Genomic DNA, 17,089 nt, shown 5'->3' on the forward strand with positions numbered 1-17,089 from the left:
GGAACGCGGGTTCGTGCCCTGGTCCAGGAAGATCCCACATGCGGCGGAGCGGCTGGGCCCGTGAGCCATGGCCGCTGAGCCTGCGCGTCCGGAGCCTGTGCTCCGCAACGGGAGAGGCCACAACAGTGAGAGGCCCGCGTACCGCAAAAAAAAAAAAAAGAAAAGAAAAGAAAAGAAAATTTACCGCCAAGAAGATTTTGCCCTGTTGGCTTTCCTCAAACAACACGACAAGATTTAGATTTATGCATCTCTGATTTCCAAATGCAAGAAATCTTAGAATTAGCATTAGAACCAAAGACTTTGCTTAGAGGTCATTTGGTTAAATCTCATTTTACAGGTGAGGAAACATAAGCCCGGAGATTAAGTGACTTGGATCAATGTAATTCATTCTCCATAAAATGAGGCTTTGAGAAGAGTGTAACTTCCAGTTTGGTAATACATAAAAGAAGTTACCTGTTAAATTTAAAAAATAATCCTTTAAATTTTAAAGAGGCAGAATCTCTCTAAACTTAAATTGTAATGTCTGTCTTTAAAGGTAAAAAAATGAAGTCTAATTGTTTTCAACCTACGTGAAAACAGGTATCACCTTGGTAACTGCTCTCCAGCTCCCCCTGACTGATGAGGGTCCGCAGCTGTAGACTACCTACTCACCACATCTACCGAAGCCTTCAGTTTTAAAAGGAAAGGACTGGGTTATCCCTTTGAGCATGGCGAATAGAATCCATCTGTGCACAGCCAGTTTGTTAATTTCAGGAGGCTCTGGGCTGGACTAAAATAGAAGGAAGAGTGAAGATGAGGAATCCTTAATGGTTTCCAGCCGGGAGGATGTGGATGCCTGCAAACAGGAATGGAATTCTGTGGCTTTCCCCTCAGCCTTGTAAATGAGCTTCCTATTTAGGGTGGATTTTCTTCACACTAGAGTTCCCCATTCTCTCTTCCATGTTCTTTTTTTCCTCTTTGTTCCTCCGTGAGTGATTCTCCCTCCCTGGTTAGTCTGCGGGCTTTGCCCATCCCCAGTTTCTCCCCGGGCTCTCAGCAGCAATAGGAGGGCTCCTCATTTTAAAATGACAGCTGTCTTCCTCCCACCTAATCTAGGGAAAGGAAACCCAGGTTTCCTGAGGACCTATTAAATGCTGGCCCTCCCATAGGTACCATTTCCTTAGTTCCTCCCAGCCACCCTGCCAAGTCCTCCATTTTTACTGATGGAGGACAAAAAGTAGAGAATCAAACCCATGGCTGTCTGACTCCAAGTCTTTTTCCATCCTACTTGTGGTTAAGCAAGATTTGGAATTGTGGAACATATTTTAAAGCAGCACTCAGAATGTAGGTGTTGGCACACATTCTTATATAATTTGTTTTATAATTATTTCCATAATGAAGTCAGCTAGATAGCTTCTGAAAAGCTTGTCGATTATGATCTCCAAAGTACACATTCATAATAAAGTGACCCTTTGTGTATAGACAACATTTATCTGGAAGGCTTCTGCAAGCTGGACTTCTTTTCCCTGGTAGATTTGGAGAGCTCCAGCCTTCCTGAAAGATGCCCCCCTGACTTTCCCTAGCCAAATGCTACCTGTTCCCCCTTTGTCATTCCCACAGTTAAAGTGATGGTATGTTATCACTTTTATCCTTAATAGTATTACATTTACTTGTGTCCTGTCTCTACTGCTACATTGTAAACCCCTGAAGGACAGGAAGAGTGTTTAATCAATGAATAACAAAAGTCATGTATTTTTGCTCCCTTAGCGCTTTGAGCAGTGAGGTTTTTTTTGAATGAACAAATAAATAATTGTGTTCATGTGAAGATGATCTGGAAAGAGAAAAATGAGACGGTCAAGTTAAAGACTGGCTATTTTATTTTATACTATAGAATTGTGTCATTGCCCATTTCAAGATGGAGTGGGCCTAGAAATTATCCAAGTACAACCCCTCCCTAGATAGATTAGCAAATGGAGGACTGAATCAATTAAGGTCTTATAGTTACTTACTTAGAGGCTCCAAGGTGGCACTTACATCTCAAAAATGGTCCAAACTAAACCCTTTATTATTGGCTTCATGTGCCATAGATGCAAAAATCAAAGTCTCAGCATTGCCAGGACCAGTGAAAATATACTTAGAGCTACTTTGCCAATTTCAGTTCTCAACTTCCGCCTCTTACGGTTGCCAAAGAATTATGATTTTAGAGAACGTTTTTTTCTTTCTAGTTTAATATACTGGATTTCAATAGCAGCTCCAATTACTGTATTGTCTGGGGCTACCTAGGAGCTTAGATCATCATGTGGTAACAGTGACTAAGTGGGAGGACTCTGGACTCTGGCACCTGACCTCCTAGGTCCACATTTCAGCTTCTCACCTTATTGGCTGTGAGACCTTGGGCAAGTTACTAAACTTCTGGGCCTCTGTTTTCTCATCTGTCAGTTGAGATTAGGTAACAATAGTAACTACCTCATAGAATTGTTAAGATAAACTCATTCATTCATGTTTAGGGCTTTTCTGGAACCTTGGTCCATAAATGTTAGTTAGCTGTTATGATGATGATGGTGGAATACCAAATAGCTCGAGCTACTTGTATCCAATTCTTATTTTCCTTTTATTGGTAGGGGGAATGTTCACTGAAATTCTCCCTGAGATTTCGTAGTAAAGACAAGCCTGGAGATAAAATTTCTGTGGGATCTGGAAGGTGTGGATATGTAAACACTGGCTGTAAGTTCCTTCCAGTTAGAGGAAATAGTATGAGTAAAGTCTGATGAAGAGAACCCTGGGGTTTTCTCCCAGGAACTGTAATTCCATTTCACCGCAGTGGAAGGTGCTCCCTGGGAGGAGTGGGAATAGAGTTTTGTGTTTAGCCCATGGAGGCTCCTGAGATGGCAGGCCAAGTTTGGATTGAGGGCCTTTGAGTACCCTTTGAGTACCCTTTGGCAGCAAGGTAGAGCGAGGGAAGATTAGAGGGGGTGGGATGGAGGCAAGGTGACAGTTGGAAGGCTGTTGAATTAGCATGAAGAGGAGGAGGGTGTGGCACTGATAACAGTTTGGAATTGATGCAGGCAGGTGGGTTTCAGGTATAGATAAATGGCACTAAGAGAAACAGGGAACCCGGGAGTAGGGGTGGGTTTGCAATAGAAGAAGATGATTTCAAGTTTCTTGAAGAACAATTAGAGGGACAGAAAGGACAACCCGGGAGAACTGCCCCTTTTGGTAGAAATTCAGAACTGGAATGCAGAGTTCAGTACTTAGAAAATTCTGAGAGTCGTTGCTAGGTGTGTGATAGCGGTAAAGACATGAGACTATCTGAGATTCCCTGAGATCACGCCTGTAGACTCAGGAGCCCCGCACACATTCTTTGGATAGAGACATCTAAGGCTTGAAGCCATAAGCGTGGTGCCGAGAAGTGCTGGGGTGTAGGAGTTCACTTTAGCTGCTGTGTGTGAGCTAGAGCTCCCCTCACACATCCTGCAGTGCTTTCAGTTTTAAGCCTGTTCATGAACCAGAGGAGGAGCTTCCTATTTCCCCTTTCCCCATCACTCACCAATGGGCAATAGCCCAGTAAAGGATTCCTTTACTGCTGGGCAGAGAAATAGGCTCAGATTATGGAATTTTTAAATGGCATTATAAAATGGACATATTTTATATGACAAAGAAGAGAAGACATCAATTTAAATTAAAAAAAAAATTTTCAAGACCAAACTGTTTTATAACCCTTCATTTTGTATGTGGTTTTCAGTGGGTATAAAAATACTCGGTGGGTATGTGGGTGGTTTCTCATGTTTTGGAAATGGTGAGAATATGAGATGCTGAGCATTGGGTTCTGGGATGAGAGCTATAATTACTAACTCTGATTCTTTCCCCGGATTGGCTCCCGGGTGGATATCTGAACCTAAAAACCCAACAAGAGTCCAGAATGCAGAGCAATAAACCACTCTCCTCCCCGCACCGCCCCCCCCCCCCCCCGAAATTGAATTATTGTGGCAAAGAGGAGAGGGAGGGCGGGACGATGGTTCTAACTTGCCTCGTCCCCTTTTCGTGCTGCTCGCTGACTGTTCAAGGCTGTGGTGCATCAGGAAAGAGGCTGGTGTGACGGCTTCTCCTCGCTGTCTGCACAGCAGCCCCTGTGCAGCTGGGATGGAAAGAGTTCTAAATATAACCCAGACTCCTTTCACATCTTCCTCCCCCAGTCTTGGCGGATGTGGTAAACACCCTAAAAATACCTGCTGTCTGAACCTTTGAGGTCTTTGGAGAGGAAGGGGCAGGTGGTAGCCCTGGGGCCACGGGGTGCTGTCAGGAGGCCTTGCCAGGCTACCAGGGCTGCTCCCCAAGCTGTTTGGTGCACTGTTGGCCAGTCCATCCTGCTCAAGGATAAGAGCCCACTCTTGAGTCTCATAGTCACTGCTGGCAGGTTTCAAGGAGACTATTCATAGACTAGACATCTGTTCTCTGTCCCGTTGACCTCAAACCTGCAGCTGCCACTGTGGTATTCAGGCAGTGTTGTGTCTTCCAGTCTTGTTTCACAGAATCAGAATTGTAGAGCTAGCGAGGCCCTCAGGTATTACATTGTTCATAAAACATTCCATTAAAATCACCACATTTATGGAGTTACATTTCCCTGCCTCCATAGTGACTTAGGGATTTGGAAATGGAGTCTCAGTCTTTGATTATTAAAAGACCTTACTGTCCTCATTGTGTAACACACATAGGAGGATAACGAAAACCAGTCTTTTTAAAAATAGTGACCAGATGATCCTGTGCACGGCGTTTTCTTCTTTATTAAAAAATGGAAATTTGAGGCTCATTTTCTCACCCAAAATTCAGTATCTCGAGTATAAAGCTCATTGGCAACATAGCCAGACATCAGGAGTCTCATTTTCAGGCAGACTTTCAAGATCTAGTTTCTGGAATCCCATACCATAACTGTGGTGTTTAATTGAAAGACCATAGCTGACCTCTGCTTTCCTGGGAAAGAAAGGTTTCCCAGATGATCTCCAATACCCACGGAATGCATTCAAAGTTGTGGAGGCAGTCAGCACCATCTAATGAAACAGCATAAATCATCCAGCTTTGAAATGTATGATAACTACCTTAGTCCCAGTCTCCTTCAGGAGACTCTTGAGAAGGTGCAGGGAGTGCAGAACCTGTGCTAGGAGCTGTGTGAGGGAGAGCAAAGGAGCCCCAAGAAGTCCGTCCAGATGATGGAGAAGGAACCAAGTCCTGTGCCATGCCATTTTCAGTATGTTCATCATGGTAGTTACAGAATTTCCATAATTGTAACGGGTATGCATCCTCCCCTGTGAGCTTCTCAGAGCTCCTTCCTGTATCTGGAAGAGTGTCATTTATTTTTTGCCACTGGGCTGCAAGTAAATTGAAGGGTTTTCTTGAGTGCTTGAAGCTGTCAAAATGGTTGAAGTTTTTAATGTCACTTAAGGCATGTCTGAATCAGCCACTGCTAGAAGCTTATTTCCCCTGGACCAGTGCACCTGTAACCGGACCTGAGCTGCCTGGGAGGGGGCTTGGTGTACTTAGGGACTCAGTGTGATTTTGTGGAAAGAGCGTAGCTCTGGAGTTGGTAGCTTCAGTTGTGTAGAAGCCAGGGACGGGGTGGGCACAGAGGGGTCGCCTTTTTCCATGCGTGTCAAGAAGAGAGGATGGGAGGGGGAGGGGTACCCAGGTGGCACTGTCATGGGTTATCAAATGTTTCCTTTCTGAAATTCCAGAATGAAGAACTTCGAAACTTGTCTCTTTCCGGCCATGTTGGATTTGACAGTCTCCCCGACCAGCTGGTCAACAAGTCGACTTCTCAAGGATTCTGTTTCAACATCCTGTGTGTTGGTAAGTGACTCATCCCTTGCTGCTGAGCAAGGAATCTGACTCTTAGGTGTTGGCAGGTGACTGTCAGAGGGGCACGTTTCAGGAAATAAGGGGAATGATATTTTTTTTACTCTTTCATTATCAGTAGAGCAGGGCAGTGATACCCACTCATGTATGTCACACAAAGATCGAGACGTGTATTTAGGTAGAACGCTCTGTAGGCTTTGTGACGTTACTCAAAATGTTATTTTCATTTGTGTCACATTGTCAAGCAGTGATCAGTTTAATATTGCTATTGAACCACTTATTTAAATTTTTTGTGGGGGGAGGGGCTTAGACTCTAGCTAGACTATAGGAAGTTGAAAGAAGGACCTGAGATGCACATACATGGGAAGATCATTCAAAAGCATTTTAAGAATTTGCTTCCAGGGTCTTTGACTGTGGTGCAGTAGGAATCTCCACTGAAGTCTTTTTAACGATATGCTGTCTACAGTAAGTAAAATCTGAAACTACTTTAACCACTTCGATAAACTTAGAATAGTTAAAATTTTTGCTCTCAGAACAAAAGACAATTTAAAATTCTATTTTATATTTTTGAAATACCTTTTCTGCCTGAATTAATAAATTAACCTTTTGTCTTTAAATTGGAATCTGAAACTGACCTCAGTTTATTCCTGGTAGATAAATGGAAAAGGCCAAAGAGATACAACTTACATATCTGCATTCTCAGGATGTGTTATTCGTATCCTTTAGATGTTATGCATTGACCTAAGCCTCTGGCCTTGGTATTTTTCTTCTTCTTTAGCCATATCTTTCTTAAACTAAGACAAGGAAGGTAGGAAAGGAGGTGGAGAAAAAGAGGAACATAGAAATAGAAATCTCCTGTTGGTTTGAAGCAGATGTGTCCCTGGAACAGATGACGGCCTTTCCTTCACCCTCCCTGTCACTCTTGATGAAGGACCAGGCTAAACAGCAGTGATGTGGCTCGGGCTGCATTGTTTTTTGCCATTGTCCTCTGGGCACAGACTTCAAGACAAATTAAAAGGAATTCTGTATGTATGCGATATGTGTTCTCTGTGTATCCTCCCCCGACGTTTGGCAGAATCTCCTGACTTCTCTTGTCTTAAGTAAAATGAAGTGACTTTAGAAAAGAAAGATGTGCATTCAATGTAAGTTAGTTGTTGGGGGGAGGGCCAGGTATTTTCCTTTCTTTTTGTTTTTTGTTTTTGTTTTTTTTTGCGATATGCGGGCCTCTCACTGTTGTGGCCTTTCCTGTTGCGGAGCACAGGCTCCAGACGCGCAAGCTCAGCGGCCATGGCTCACGGGCCCAGCCGCTCCGCAGCATGTGGGATCTTCCCGGACCGGGGCACGAACCCGCGACCCCTGCATTGGCAAGCGGACTCTCAACCACTGCGCCACTAGGGAAGTCCCAGGTATTTTCCTTTCTGAAAATTCTTCGAGAGGAGCATATTGAACGTGGCCCCTGCACTGGGCATTCGCTAGTAGAAAGCCGCCGCTGACTTGCACACCAGATGGCTTGCTGTCTGGCATTATGTCTCAGGCACTGGAGAGAGAATGACTGGAGAGAAACGTGACCAGAGCCCGTCAGCTCTCCTGCTTTTCCCTTTTCCCCACTTGAAGCCCATTAAAATTCAGCAGGGGACCCCCCTGGAATGACAGCTCTCAGAGTGGCATAAATGAGTTGTCTTTTCTCTTCTGCTAAATGCTCACTGCAGAGCGGGACAATTCTTCATTAGCATAGCAATTTGTTGGCAATTTGTTGATTTTCTATTGAAAAATGTGCTAAATTGTGGGCCAGTTACTATTCTGGCTTCTCTTCTCTGTCTCCCCCAGCCCTGTCTTCAAAATCAGTTTCAAGAATCTATGTGAGAGCTGTGGCCCAGCCCCTGCAAGTAGGATTAAAGCCTTCCAGTGGGCCTGGGCTGGAAGGACCTGGTTTGACCGGGTGTGTGGTGTGCGAGGGGGAGTGTTGGCTGGTTGGCTGACCCTTGTGTTACTAGCACAATTATGGTGCTAGTTGGAATTCCTCACAAGCCACCTCCTTGCTGTGCTGTTGGATTTGTAAAGCAGCTGCTATTCTGACTCTCCTGGGTGGGTGATAATTCCTATGATTCTTAGGTTTTTATTCTTGTTCCATTCTTAACCAGGTTGAAAATCAGTTTTTCAAGTTATTTACAATAATGCATATTTACGTTAAAAAATTATAAAATGTCCCCCCTTCTCTCCTGCCCTCATTTCCATTCCACAGAGAAAACACTGTGGAATCCTAGGAACTTTCTAAACTTTTCTGTACTTGGAAATTATTTTCGGAGGCTGAAAACAACACTCATTATCTCACCTTTTTGTAGAAGTCCCACGTGTGTCTCACCAGGCTAAAATCAAGGCATCCGCAAGGCTATGCTCCTTTCTGGAACCTCAAGGGGAGAAGACATTTCCTTGTGTTTTCCATCTGCTGGAGGCTGCCCACATTCCTTGACTCTTGGACCCTTTCCTCCATTCTCAAAGCCAGCAATGTTGTATCTCTCTCTGACTGTTCTTGAGTTAGGAAATTTTCCACAGAGAATTGCAGAAATCTAGTTTAAACTCAGTTAAGGCTCTTCCTCAACCTCCAGACACACTAGAAAGGTAATACATTGAATTGTGTAATTAAGAACAGCTGGCTCTAGGGATGCAGCGTGTTTGCAGGGCTCTGTTTCTGGTTTTCGAGCCTGTTTGCTGCTGCGTGGCTTCATGGTCGGGCTTCTTCTTCAAGGAGGTGGTACAGCCTCCAGCAGTGTTGCCAGCTGAGCAACCCCAGAGGAGAGGGAGGCAATTCCTGACAAGGCCTTCTCAACAGTCATAGGATCTCTGATCAACCAGGCTGGGGTCATCTGCCCGCCCGGGGTGGGAGATGGGGATCAATCATCCCAAAACATACAAAGGTCCCGTAGGAGAGAAGACATGGGCAGAAAGGAGAAAGGCCATGGGAAAGACACACACTGGACAGATATAAACAGGTCTCTCATGACTACATAAGTACTTTTTTGTTTTGGTGTAACGTAAATGAGATCATGCCCTTCTATTCTTTTGCATTGTCTCCTTTCACTCTACAGTACGTCCTGCCTATCCTTCCATGCCCGTATATCTAGCAGGTTCTTTTCCATAGCACTTTGGAGCTCTTCCGTTGGAGCCAACATTAGCCCTTTGGGAGATAGGGGTGTCAGCCTTAAGGTAAACGTACATATCCTCAGAGGGTAGGACACATCAGATCCCTTCACAAATAATTTACAGCAAAACATCTGTATAAGGAAACAACTTTCGCTGTCAATTAATGCTCTTTTTTTTTTTAAAGAAGATGTTGGGGGTAGGAGTTTATTAATTAGTTTATTTTTGCTGTGTTGGGTCTTCGTTTCTGTGCGAGGGCTTTCTCTAGTTGTGGCAAGCGGGGGCCACTCTTCATCGCGGTGCGCGGGCCTCTCACTGTTGCGGCCTCTCCCGTTGCGGAGCACAGGCTCCAGATGCGCAGGCTCAGTAGTTGTGGCTCATGGGGCTAGTTGCTGCGGGGCATGTGGGATCCTCCCAGACCAGGGCTCGAACCCGTGTCCCCTGCATTAGCAGCAGGCAGAGTCTCAACCACTGCGCCACCAGGGAAGCCCTGCTCTATCTATTTTTAAAGTAAGAGTCTATGAAAAGCATTCTAGTTGATCAAAATATTTTGACAGCCACTTGGAGGAGTTGGTGTCGTATTTAACTCAAGAGTATCCATGGTGCTTGTCATCCTACTGTGCGCTTCTGTTTTTTATGCTCATGCCTGGTGTTTATAGCATCATTATTTCCATGTGAAAAGTGTGGAAGGGAATTGAGGATTTATTTTAAAAAAGAGTTATGATCCCAGTCAGGAAGCTGATGATGTTTTTCAAAAAGGCCTTAGAATTGTAATTTTGTTTTGTGGCAAGATCCTACAGGTTGCAAACAGAGAGGAAACAAACCGGGACAGAAATGAACCCTGGTGTGCACCTAGTTTAGTTTTAGAGGCCCTGAATTAAATGCTTTTAGAACCTATCTCTCTCGAGTCCTGGATAGAAATGTAATAAAGAGTGGGAGAGTAGTGTTCACTTAACTGGGAAGAGAATTCTTGATGCTGAATCAGGTACCAGACACCCAAGATCATAGTTCCCCTACTCTCCATCTTGCCTACAACACAGCCGTTCACCCACAAAATTGCACTTTGTTTTAAATAAAGCCTTTCTTTCTTACCCACGCTGTATTTCTCCAAAGAATCTAAATTAGTATTCAGCCTTTCTTCACAATTTTAAATTTATACATCTTTGTCATTCACTTTCCAAAATGACACCAGCTCTGTGAGAAACTCCAGCATTGATGCAGCTGTATGTAGTTCTTTGTGCACCTACACAGATGGATGAAATACTGTTACATCCCTGCTTTTGAAGAGGAACCAGTTCAACAGCAGGATCAAAGTAAATTAATAACTTTTTTTTTTTTTTTTTTTTTTTTTTTTGCGGTACGCGGGCCTCTCGCTGCTGTGGCCTCTCCCGTTGCGGAGCACAGGCTCTGGACACGCAGGCTCAGGGGCCATGGCTCACGGGCCCAGCCGCTCCGCGGCATGTGGGATCTTCCCGGACCGGGGCACGAACCCGTGTCCCCTGCATCGGCAGGTGGACTCTCAACCGCTGCGCCACCAGGGAAGCCCTAATAACATATTTTGAAAATAGAATTAAAAAAAAAATAATTCCACTGTATTGTTGTGCGGGGAAGGCAGAAGAGGAATAGAAAACAGACAAGTTCAAGATCATTTTAGCCGAGACTATAGTGTCAGCATAAGCTGCAGAATTTTACAATCAGATCTTAAACATTTTTATCCCATCTTGCTTTTCCAGGAAAGGCTCTGAAGTGGTTTACAGGGTGAAATGAATGAGTTAATGAATAAAAGATAAAATTAACCACAGAAAATAAAGTGAAGCCAAGGTTAGAGTCAGAACTCAAAGCCATCAGACCTGCCTATAGCAGTTGATTCTCTCAGGAACGCATGTGCCTCTCCGCCAGGGGTCAGAGCATGGAGGGACCCATTCACTCAACAGATATTTGTTAAACACATATTATGTGCCAAAGACAAGTTAAAAGTTTAGTGATGGCAGACTTACAGTAGCTATAAAGTAAAAACAAAATAGTTGCTCCAGATGAAACACAGTTCACTGGGAAAAATCTCTCCCATGGATTTTCAGAAAAAAACATATGGTGGCCGTCCCTCCATTTAAGCCTGGGTTCCTGAGCGTCCCCCACTCAGTGCCACTGAGCCAGGCAACGCCGAGGGTCACGTGCTGGTCCTCCAAGGGGACTTGAAAGACCAGCATGCTTTGGCTAATACCACCAGCTAATACCGCGGCTGGTGGTATTAGCTAAAGCATGTCCCATCAGAGGCGCTTCTATGAGGAGTTAAAACAACACAATGTAGCTCTCTGATTATCTGGCTTCATCCAAGAATAAAATCCAGAATGTTTAGAGGAGGCAGTCAGACCTTCATGCACAGCTATTTGAATAATTATGATAATAATTATCCAAGGAGCCAGTCTTGGCAGTCAGAGTCAAAATGCTGAATCATAGATCAACTATTTACTCAGTTTACAATTAATTACCTTCTAGTTCATAATACATTCCTCTGTGTGTTGTTTTGTTTTCGTTTTGTTTTTTTCTTTTTTAATAACGTCCAGCTTAGAGCTTGCGGTTTAAACAGAATGGAAGGGGCAAGCGTGCTTCCCACGGTGCGATGGGTGTTACGCTCACCAGCACTGGCAGACACGGGAGAAACAGAAGCCCCAGATAGCGCTTCAGGAGTAAATCTCTAATTATTCTAACAACTGTTCAGGCAGATGAATTTATAACAGAATAAGCAACAAACTCTGAAAAATCTACCGAAGTGGCAAATGTCAATATAAATGATCACCATGATCGTTTTTCTTTTCAGTTAACTGAAAAGAAATGCCTGAAACTGAATGCCTGCTCTGTGCCAGGGATTCTGAAATGTTTCAGAGTTGCTGCCAGTCATTAATTGTCTCAAAATATTGTAGTTGTTGGGTTTAAATTGGAACCTATGCCAGGTAGGCTTTTGGTTACTCAAGTCAAAAGAAGCCTTTGTGCTCTTGTGTGTCCTCAAAAATATAGAAAATGCCTTCTTTTCTGATTGACCTCAACAACAAACGCATTGAAAAGCTCTCCTAGTTCTAGAATTCCTTTTATTCCAAAAGCTGTCCTTTCTTAGTGAACTGCTTGTGGTGAATTGCACTGCTGCTAGAGTAGCTGTGTCTAATTAGGGCTCTTCAAAGCACAGAGCATAGGAATGGAAAGCAAAGCACTCTGAAATTTAGAGGAACAGTGGTTTTTCCAACCCATGGACTAACCCTGTGCTGTAAGTAGGCCCTGGAATGCTAATTGTTCGTAATGTCCACCTTAATGCAAATAATAATCAAAATTACCTTGCCTTTGAAAACAAAACAGAACATGGTGTTCTTGATACACATATGCTTAACTAATTCTCAACTTAGGAAAATGTGATGGTAAGTTCAGTCCTGTCCAGGTAACCTAGAATCCTTGCCATGTAAATGGAAGTCTTTATCGCTGTTTTTACGGGAAGAGATGAAAGTTAAGTGGGTCACTTTCCACTGATAGAACCGTTACCTTATAGGGGAAATTTTATAAATAGTTCTGCTGTTGTGCCTTTTTCCCTGTTCTGAAAATAGGTAAATTCTGAAAAGAAGTTTGCTCTATTGAGAAAGTACTCAATGACTGGAGTACCTTCAGTGTAGAATTGCCTTGCAGATTCTGTGTATCTTACAAGTGAGAACCCTGTTTTGTTTCTGTATCCATTACTTCGTAACTTTGTTTTGTTCCAAGTTATTTTGTTAAGTCCCCAACGGTCGATATCAGCTTGGTGAGCATTAGGGAACAGAGACTACTTTAGGTTACTTTTATTGATGGGTCTTTTTTTGTAAGAATATGAAGGAAAGTAAGGAAGACAGGAGACAGTCTCGAGCGCTACACAGCTAGACTTCACGGAGACCTGGAAGGACATTCAGGATATTACAGAAGTTCAAGAAGTGTCAGTTGCTGTTTTTCTTCACCATTTTATCCCCAGCACCTATGCTTGTCACATAGTAAATACTCAAGTATTATTAATGAATCAATTTCAGGTACTAGTGTCTACCGTATCTATCTGCTCTCTTTCTCCTGTATGTCCAGCTAATGGTCCGTCAGCAACATGTCTTCTATTTATTGGCAGCCTTTGCTGCCTCGCGGCATCTGATTTTTCGCTTCTCTCAGCATATCTTTTCTTTTTCATGCCATCGTGCTGTGTGCAGGTTCAAACTCCCAAAGAGAGAAGTTTGATTGGATAGACAAGTCACTGTCCAGTATAGAGCATTCTCATAGCACTGGCGTCCATGGGTGCCTTTGGACAGGGGGCTAGCCCTGGGCCAGTTATCTGTGGTCATTAGCAAGGTCCATGTTGTAAACTATGGTCTTGCTTGTGAGAGGAATGTGGTGATGGCAGACATTTAAAATGTCATTCCCATAATAGTAAATCAGAGTCTGGCTAAGTATTCAGTCATGTTCCAGGTCAGATTCTAAGCTATGGGAGATCAGGCCAGTTCGTTGTTGTATTCCCAGAACTTGGTACTAAGCTGGAAAGGAGACTGGCTGAAAGAAGACTGATGAAGGAGGAAATTCTTTGATCTTAGATGTATCGGGTCCAACGGGTAAGGCTAAAGAGTTAGGCAAATGTCCTTGAACAACTTTTATCCTACAAGTGAATCCCGGTAGTCAGGGGCAAACCACATAAGGCTTCTAATTAGAGAAAGCTCAATTACAGGAAGATTCCATTCTACTTCATGTTTGTACTGTGTTGGAAAGCAATGAGTAATACAGAACTTCTAACTAGCAGAGGTATTTTGTCAGTGGGAAAGTTGCCCTAAGGCTATAAATCTCAGAGCTGGTTTTCCCCCCATGGAATTGTCACCATCCTAAAAGTCATTATGGCAATTTTTCAGAAGAGAGGTACTCTTCCTAGGACCATCATGGGGTTGGGATTTGTTGAAAGGGCCGCAGTATATTGGTATGTTTAAATTGAGCTGAAAATCTAATTGGGAAATTTTCCAGAGTTTTTTTTTTAAAGGCATTCCTATAGATAATGTTTCTTGATATCTACTATCACACACTCGACCACCACCCCTGACAAGGGTGGGTTCTTTCTCACTGCCAACTAGTTTTGACTCAAGAATTAGTATATAGAGAGAAAATTTTTCTTGGTCTTATTTTGAAGACCAAGCTAAAGTTCTCCAATGGCTCCACATTTGGGTCTTACCATTTGATTGGTGTAGTGGTGCTAGGTACCTGCCACTCTCCTTTGCATATATTAGGGGCTCAGTAAGACTTAGCTGACTTGAATTATCAATGTGAATTAATAAGGTCATTGTTGCAGGTTATTTAACATCATTCAGTTTCATTGTCACAAACATCCGCTTGAAACTGGGAAATCTAACAAGTGCTTGCCATCTGCTGAATAGGGAGAGAAAATGGAGGATTCTCACAGATTCATAACCATACCTAAAAAATATTAGGCAGTCAGTTTTCTCTGTAACAGTAAAGTCAGGATGCTGTGTTGGTTGAGTGTAGGTGTTAGAACCACACAAACTTGGGTTAGAAGCCTGGCTCTGCCACTTAACAGTGTGACTTTAGACAAGTTACTTAGACCTTATTTAAGCCTTAATGCCCCATCTGTAAAAGGGAGGAAAGAGCAGTACTTATTCCATGGGGGTTAGTACTAGGGTTTAAATGAGATAGTGCATTGGAAGCTCTTACCACAGGGCCTGGTACAAGGTAAGCGCTCAGCGGCTGTAGCTGGGTTTGTTATGATTGCTATTGTTTGTCAAGTGTGTTGTTTTGAAAAATGTAATTCTTTTCCACAACAGTAGATGGTATCATAATTCAATACAAATGAATCAGCCTTTTGAATTTTCTTTGTAACAGAAACTCAGCAATATAGAATTTTTTTTAAAGTAAAAATGTTACATGCCAACATTTAGGGAAGGAGGAACTACGGTTTATGTCTTTGAAATGACCACAGACTGACCACAGGCAAGCTTATAGGTTCTAATTCTCTATGCAGAGGTAAAGAAAAGCATCTTGATCTGTAAGTTCAAGATCTTTTCTACTGAACGGTTTTGGAAATTCATTAAAGCGTTTCTCGGGAAGTATTCCATAGATCACACATGGAAAGAACTATCTTTTTGTGGTGGGATTTTTGGTGATACTGACTTTTCAAAAAATTTTACTGTCATGATGATGAAAAGCTCCTGATGATGTGAACTGGTGCCTCAGAGGCACTGACACATTCTTTGATTTCTCCCTTGTGGTCATGCAGGCGAGACGGGCATTGGCAAATCCACGTTAATGGACACTTTATTCAACACCAAATTTGAAAGTGACCCAGCTACTCACAATGAACCAGGTGTCCGGTTAAAAGCCAGAAGTTATGAGCTTCAGGAAAGCAATGTACGGCTGAAGTTAACCATCGTTGACACTGTGGGATTTGGAGACCAGATAAATAAGGATGACAGGTACATCTTGGGATTTTGTGGGGATGTAAATGAGTGAGAAGGTAACAGGATCCATCCCGGATAAATGCAAAGACTAAATGTTCGCTAGTTATGGGGCTTGGTCTCCTGTCACCTAAAAGATAAGACATTCTTGTCCTCTGAGAAATTTTCTTAGAATGTTCTTGAGGTCAGAATCAGCTAGTGTAATTGATTCCAGCTAGAGTAAGGAGAAAAGGGATTTGTTAGAAGGCATAAGCTACCTTATGGCATATTTCCAGGAGAGTCATGGAACCAGGCTTGGGCGCTTTCCCACCTGGAACAGCAGTCTAGAGAAACACGTGCAGTTAGTGGAACCCCTGCCGCAAACGACCTTGTATAGTTTGGTACCTGTGACACTGGGGCGAGGTCTCTAGAACCTTTACCCAGTCTGTCTCAGAGAGCCAAATGCCTTTACCATCGCTTGCAAGAAGAACCCCTTTCCCTGTGTGGGCCTCTGCCTCGTGTGGCTCCCTTCCTGCTTCCAGGTCTTGTATGGCTGCATCTGCTTGGTAGAAAGTAGACCAGATCCAGAACACTAGCTGCAAGAGAGTCTGGGAAGTGTGGTTTCTCGTTTTTGTTGTTGTTGCTGTTTTAACTCTGCCAAAAATAAAAAGGGGGGGGGGCATTAAAAAGTAAAAGGAGTTTGGAATGAGCGTCTGCCACGCTCTCCTAGTCTCTGAGGCAGATTGGGATATTTGACTGAATCCCCAAATTCCTACAGATCTGAATGAAAACTTGGAGTCAATGTGATTTCCCCAAGAAGCCAAAGCCCAGGAATTAGTAGACCCGGGTTGTGATCTGGATTCTGCCCATGAGCAGCTATGGGACCTTGGCAATTTATCTCACTGTAAGGGAAATGACCTGGAGACTCTCAGGCCTCTTCCAGTGGGATCTGTATACAGTCTCTTCTTAGGTGGGGTCTAAGGAAGGGCACTGGGAAAGGCTAAGCCTGGAGGAGGGGTGTGGTAATAATACACAGCTGATACAGTGCTATCAGCTCCTAAAACCCCAAAGTGAAGAAAGCATGTTTGTGAAAGATCGCTTGGAAGAATTGTTGTTGACTTCCAGCCAGCGCAGGATCTTAATATTGATGCTAGTGCCGTGGCCTGAGCACTGTGTGCCCTTTGTGCATTGTCTGGGTCTTCCTGTGGGCTGCTCGTACTTGGGTGGCCCGCTGGGTGCAGAATGGCCACATTGAGTCCGAATATTGAGTGTGGTTTCAGTGGAGCCTAGTGAGGAATTCAGATCGCTCTCTATCCAGCAAGGGTTTGTTAAGCTAATTTGATAATATATATAACAAACTTCTTTGTCAGTGTAGAAGAAGGACATGTTTAAGCTGCTTAAGAAATAAAATGTCTTTTCAGAATTTTGGTCCTGTAAGTTTGTATGTCGACAGAAGCTGTTAGCTATGTCAGCCCCACGTATTCATTCACTAAAACTGGTTTACATAGACTTGATGATCTAGTTATAAAAGAATATAGTGAGGTTTTACTTTTTTCTTTTTTTTTTTTCGAGGTGAAGCAAACAGTCATTTTATTGACTCAAGTTCTTTCATTTATATCTTATCTCAGGCTATTTTGCTTTAGTAGTTTAGCACCCATCAGTTAGTAGAGAAGGCTGTCCGCATCCAGAGGCTTTACTTT

The 17,089-nt window shown here is 43.3% G+C and overlaps 1 protein-coding gene across 10 annotated transcripts in view; it reads left to right on the forward strand.

The window, feature by feature from the left end:
- Nucleotides 1-17,089, forward strand: part of SEPTIN11 (septin 11) — a 96,864-nt gene that overhangs the window by 37,609 nt on the left and 42,166 nt on the right. For 9 of the 10 annotated variants that reach the window (XR_004526702.2, XR_012332072.1, XR_012332073.1 and 6 more), the window contains exons 2-3: nt 5,706-5,820; nt 15,233-15,428. Coding sequence is in view for 5 of the 10 variants with exons in the window: in XM_073805372.1 (XP_073661473.1) it covers nt 5,706-5,820; nt 15,233-15,428 (311 nt within the window). In the remaining 5 variants the exon portion in view is untranslated. Of the gene's footprint in view, nt 1-5,705; nt 5,821-15,232; nt 15,429-17,089 lie in introns of those variants that run through there. The other variant, XM_073805373.1, reaches the window with a different exon arrangement.

The sequence above is a fragment of the Tursiops truncatus genome, chromosome 5 (genome assembly GCF_011762595.2).
Source record: "Tursiops truncatus isolate mTurTru1 chromosome 5, mTurTru1.mat.Y, whole genome shotgun sequence".
In the NCBI taxonomy this organism is placed as follows: Eukaryota; Metazoa; Chordata; class Mammalia; order Artiodactyla; family Delphinidae; genus Tursiops; species Tursiops truncatus.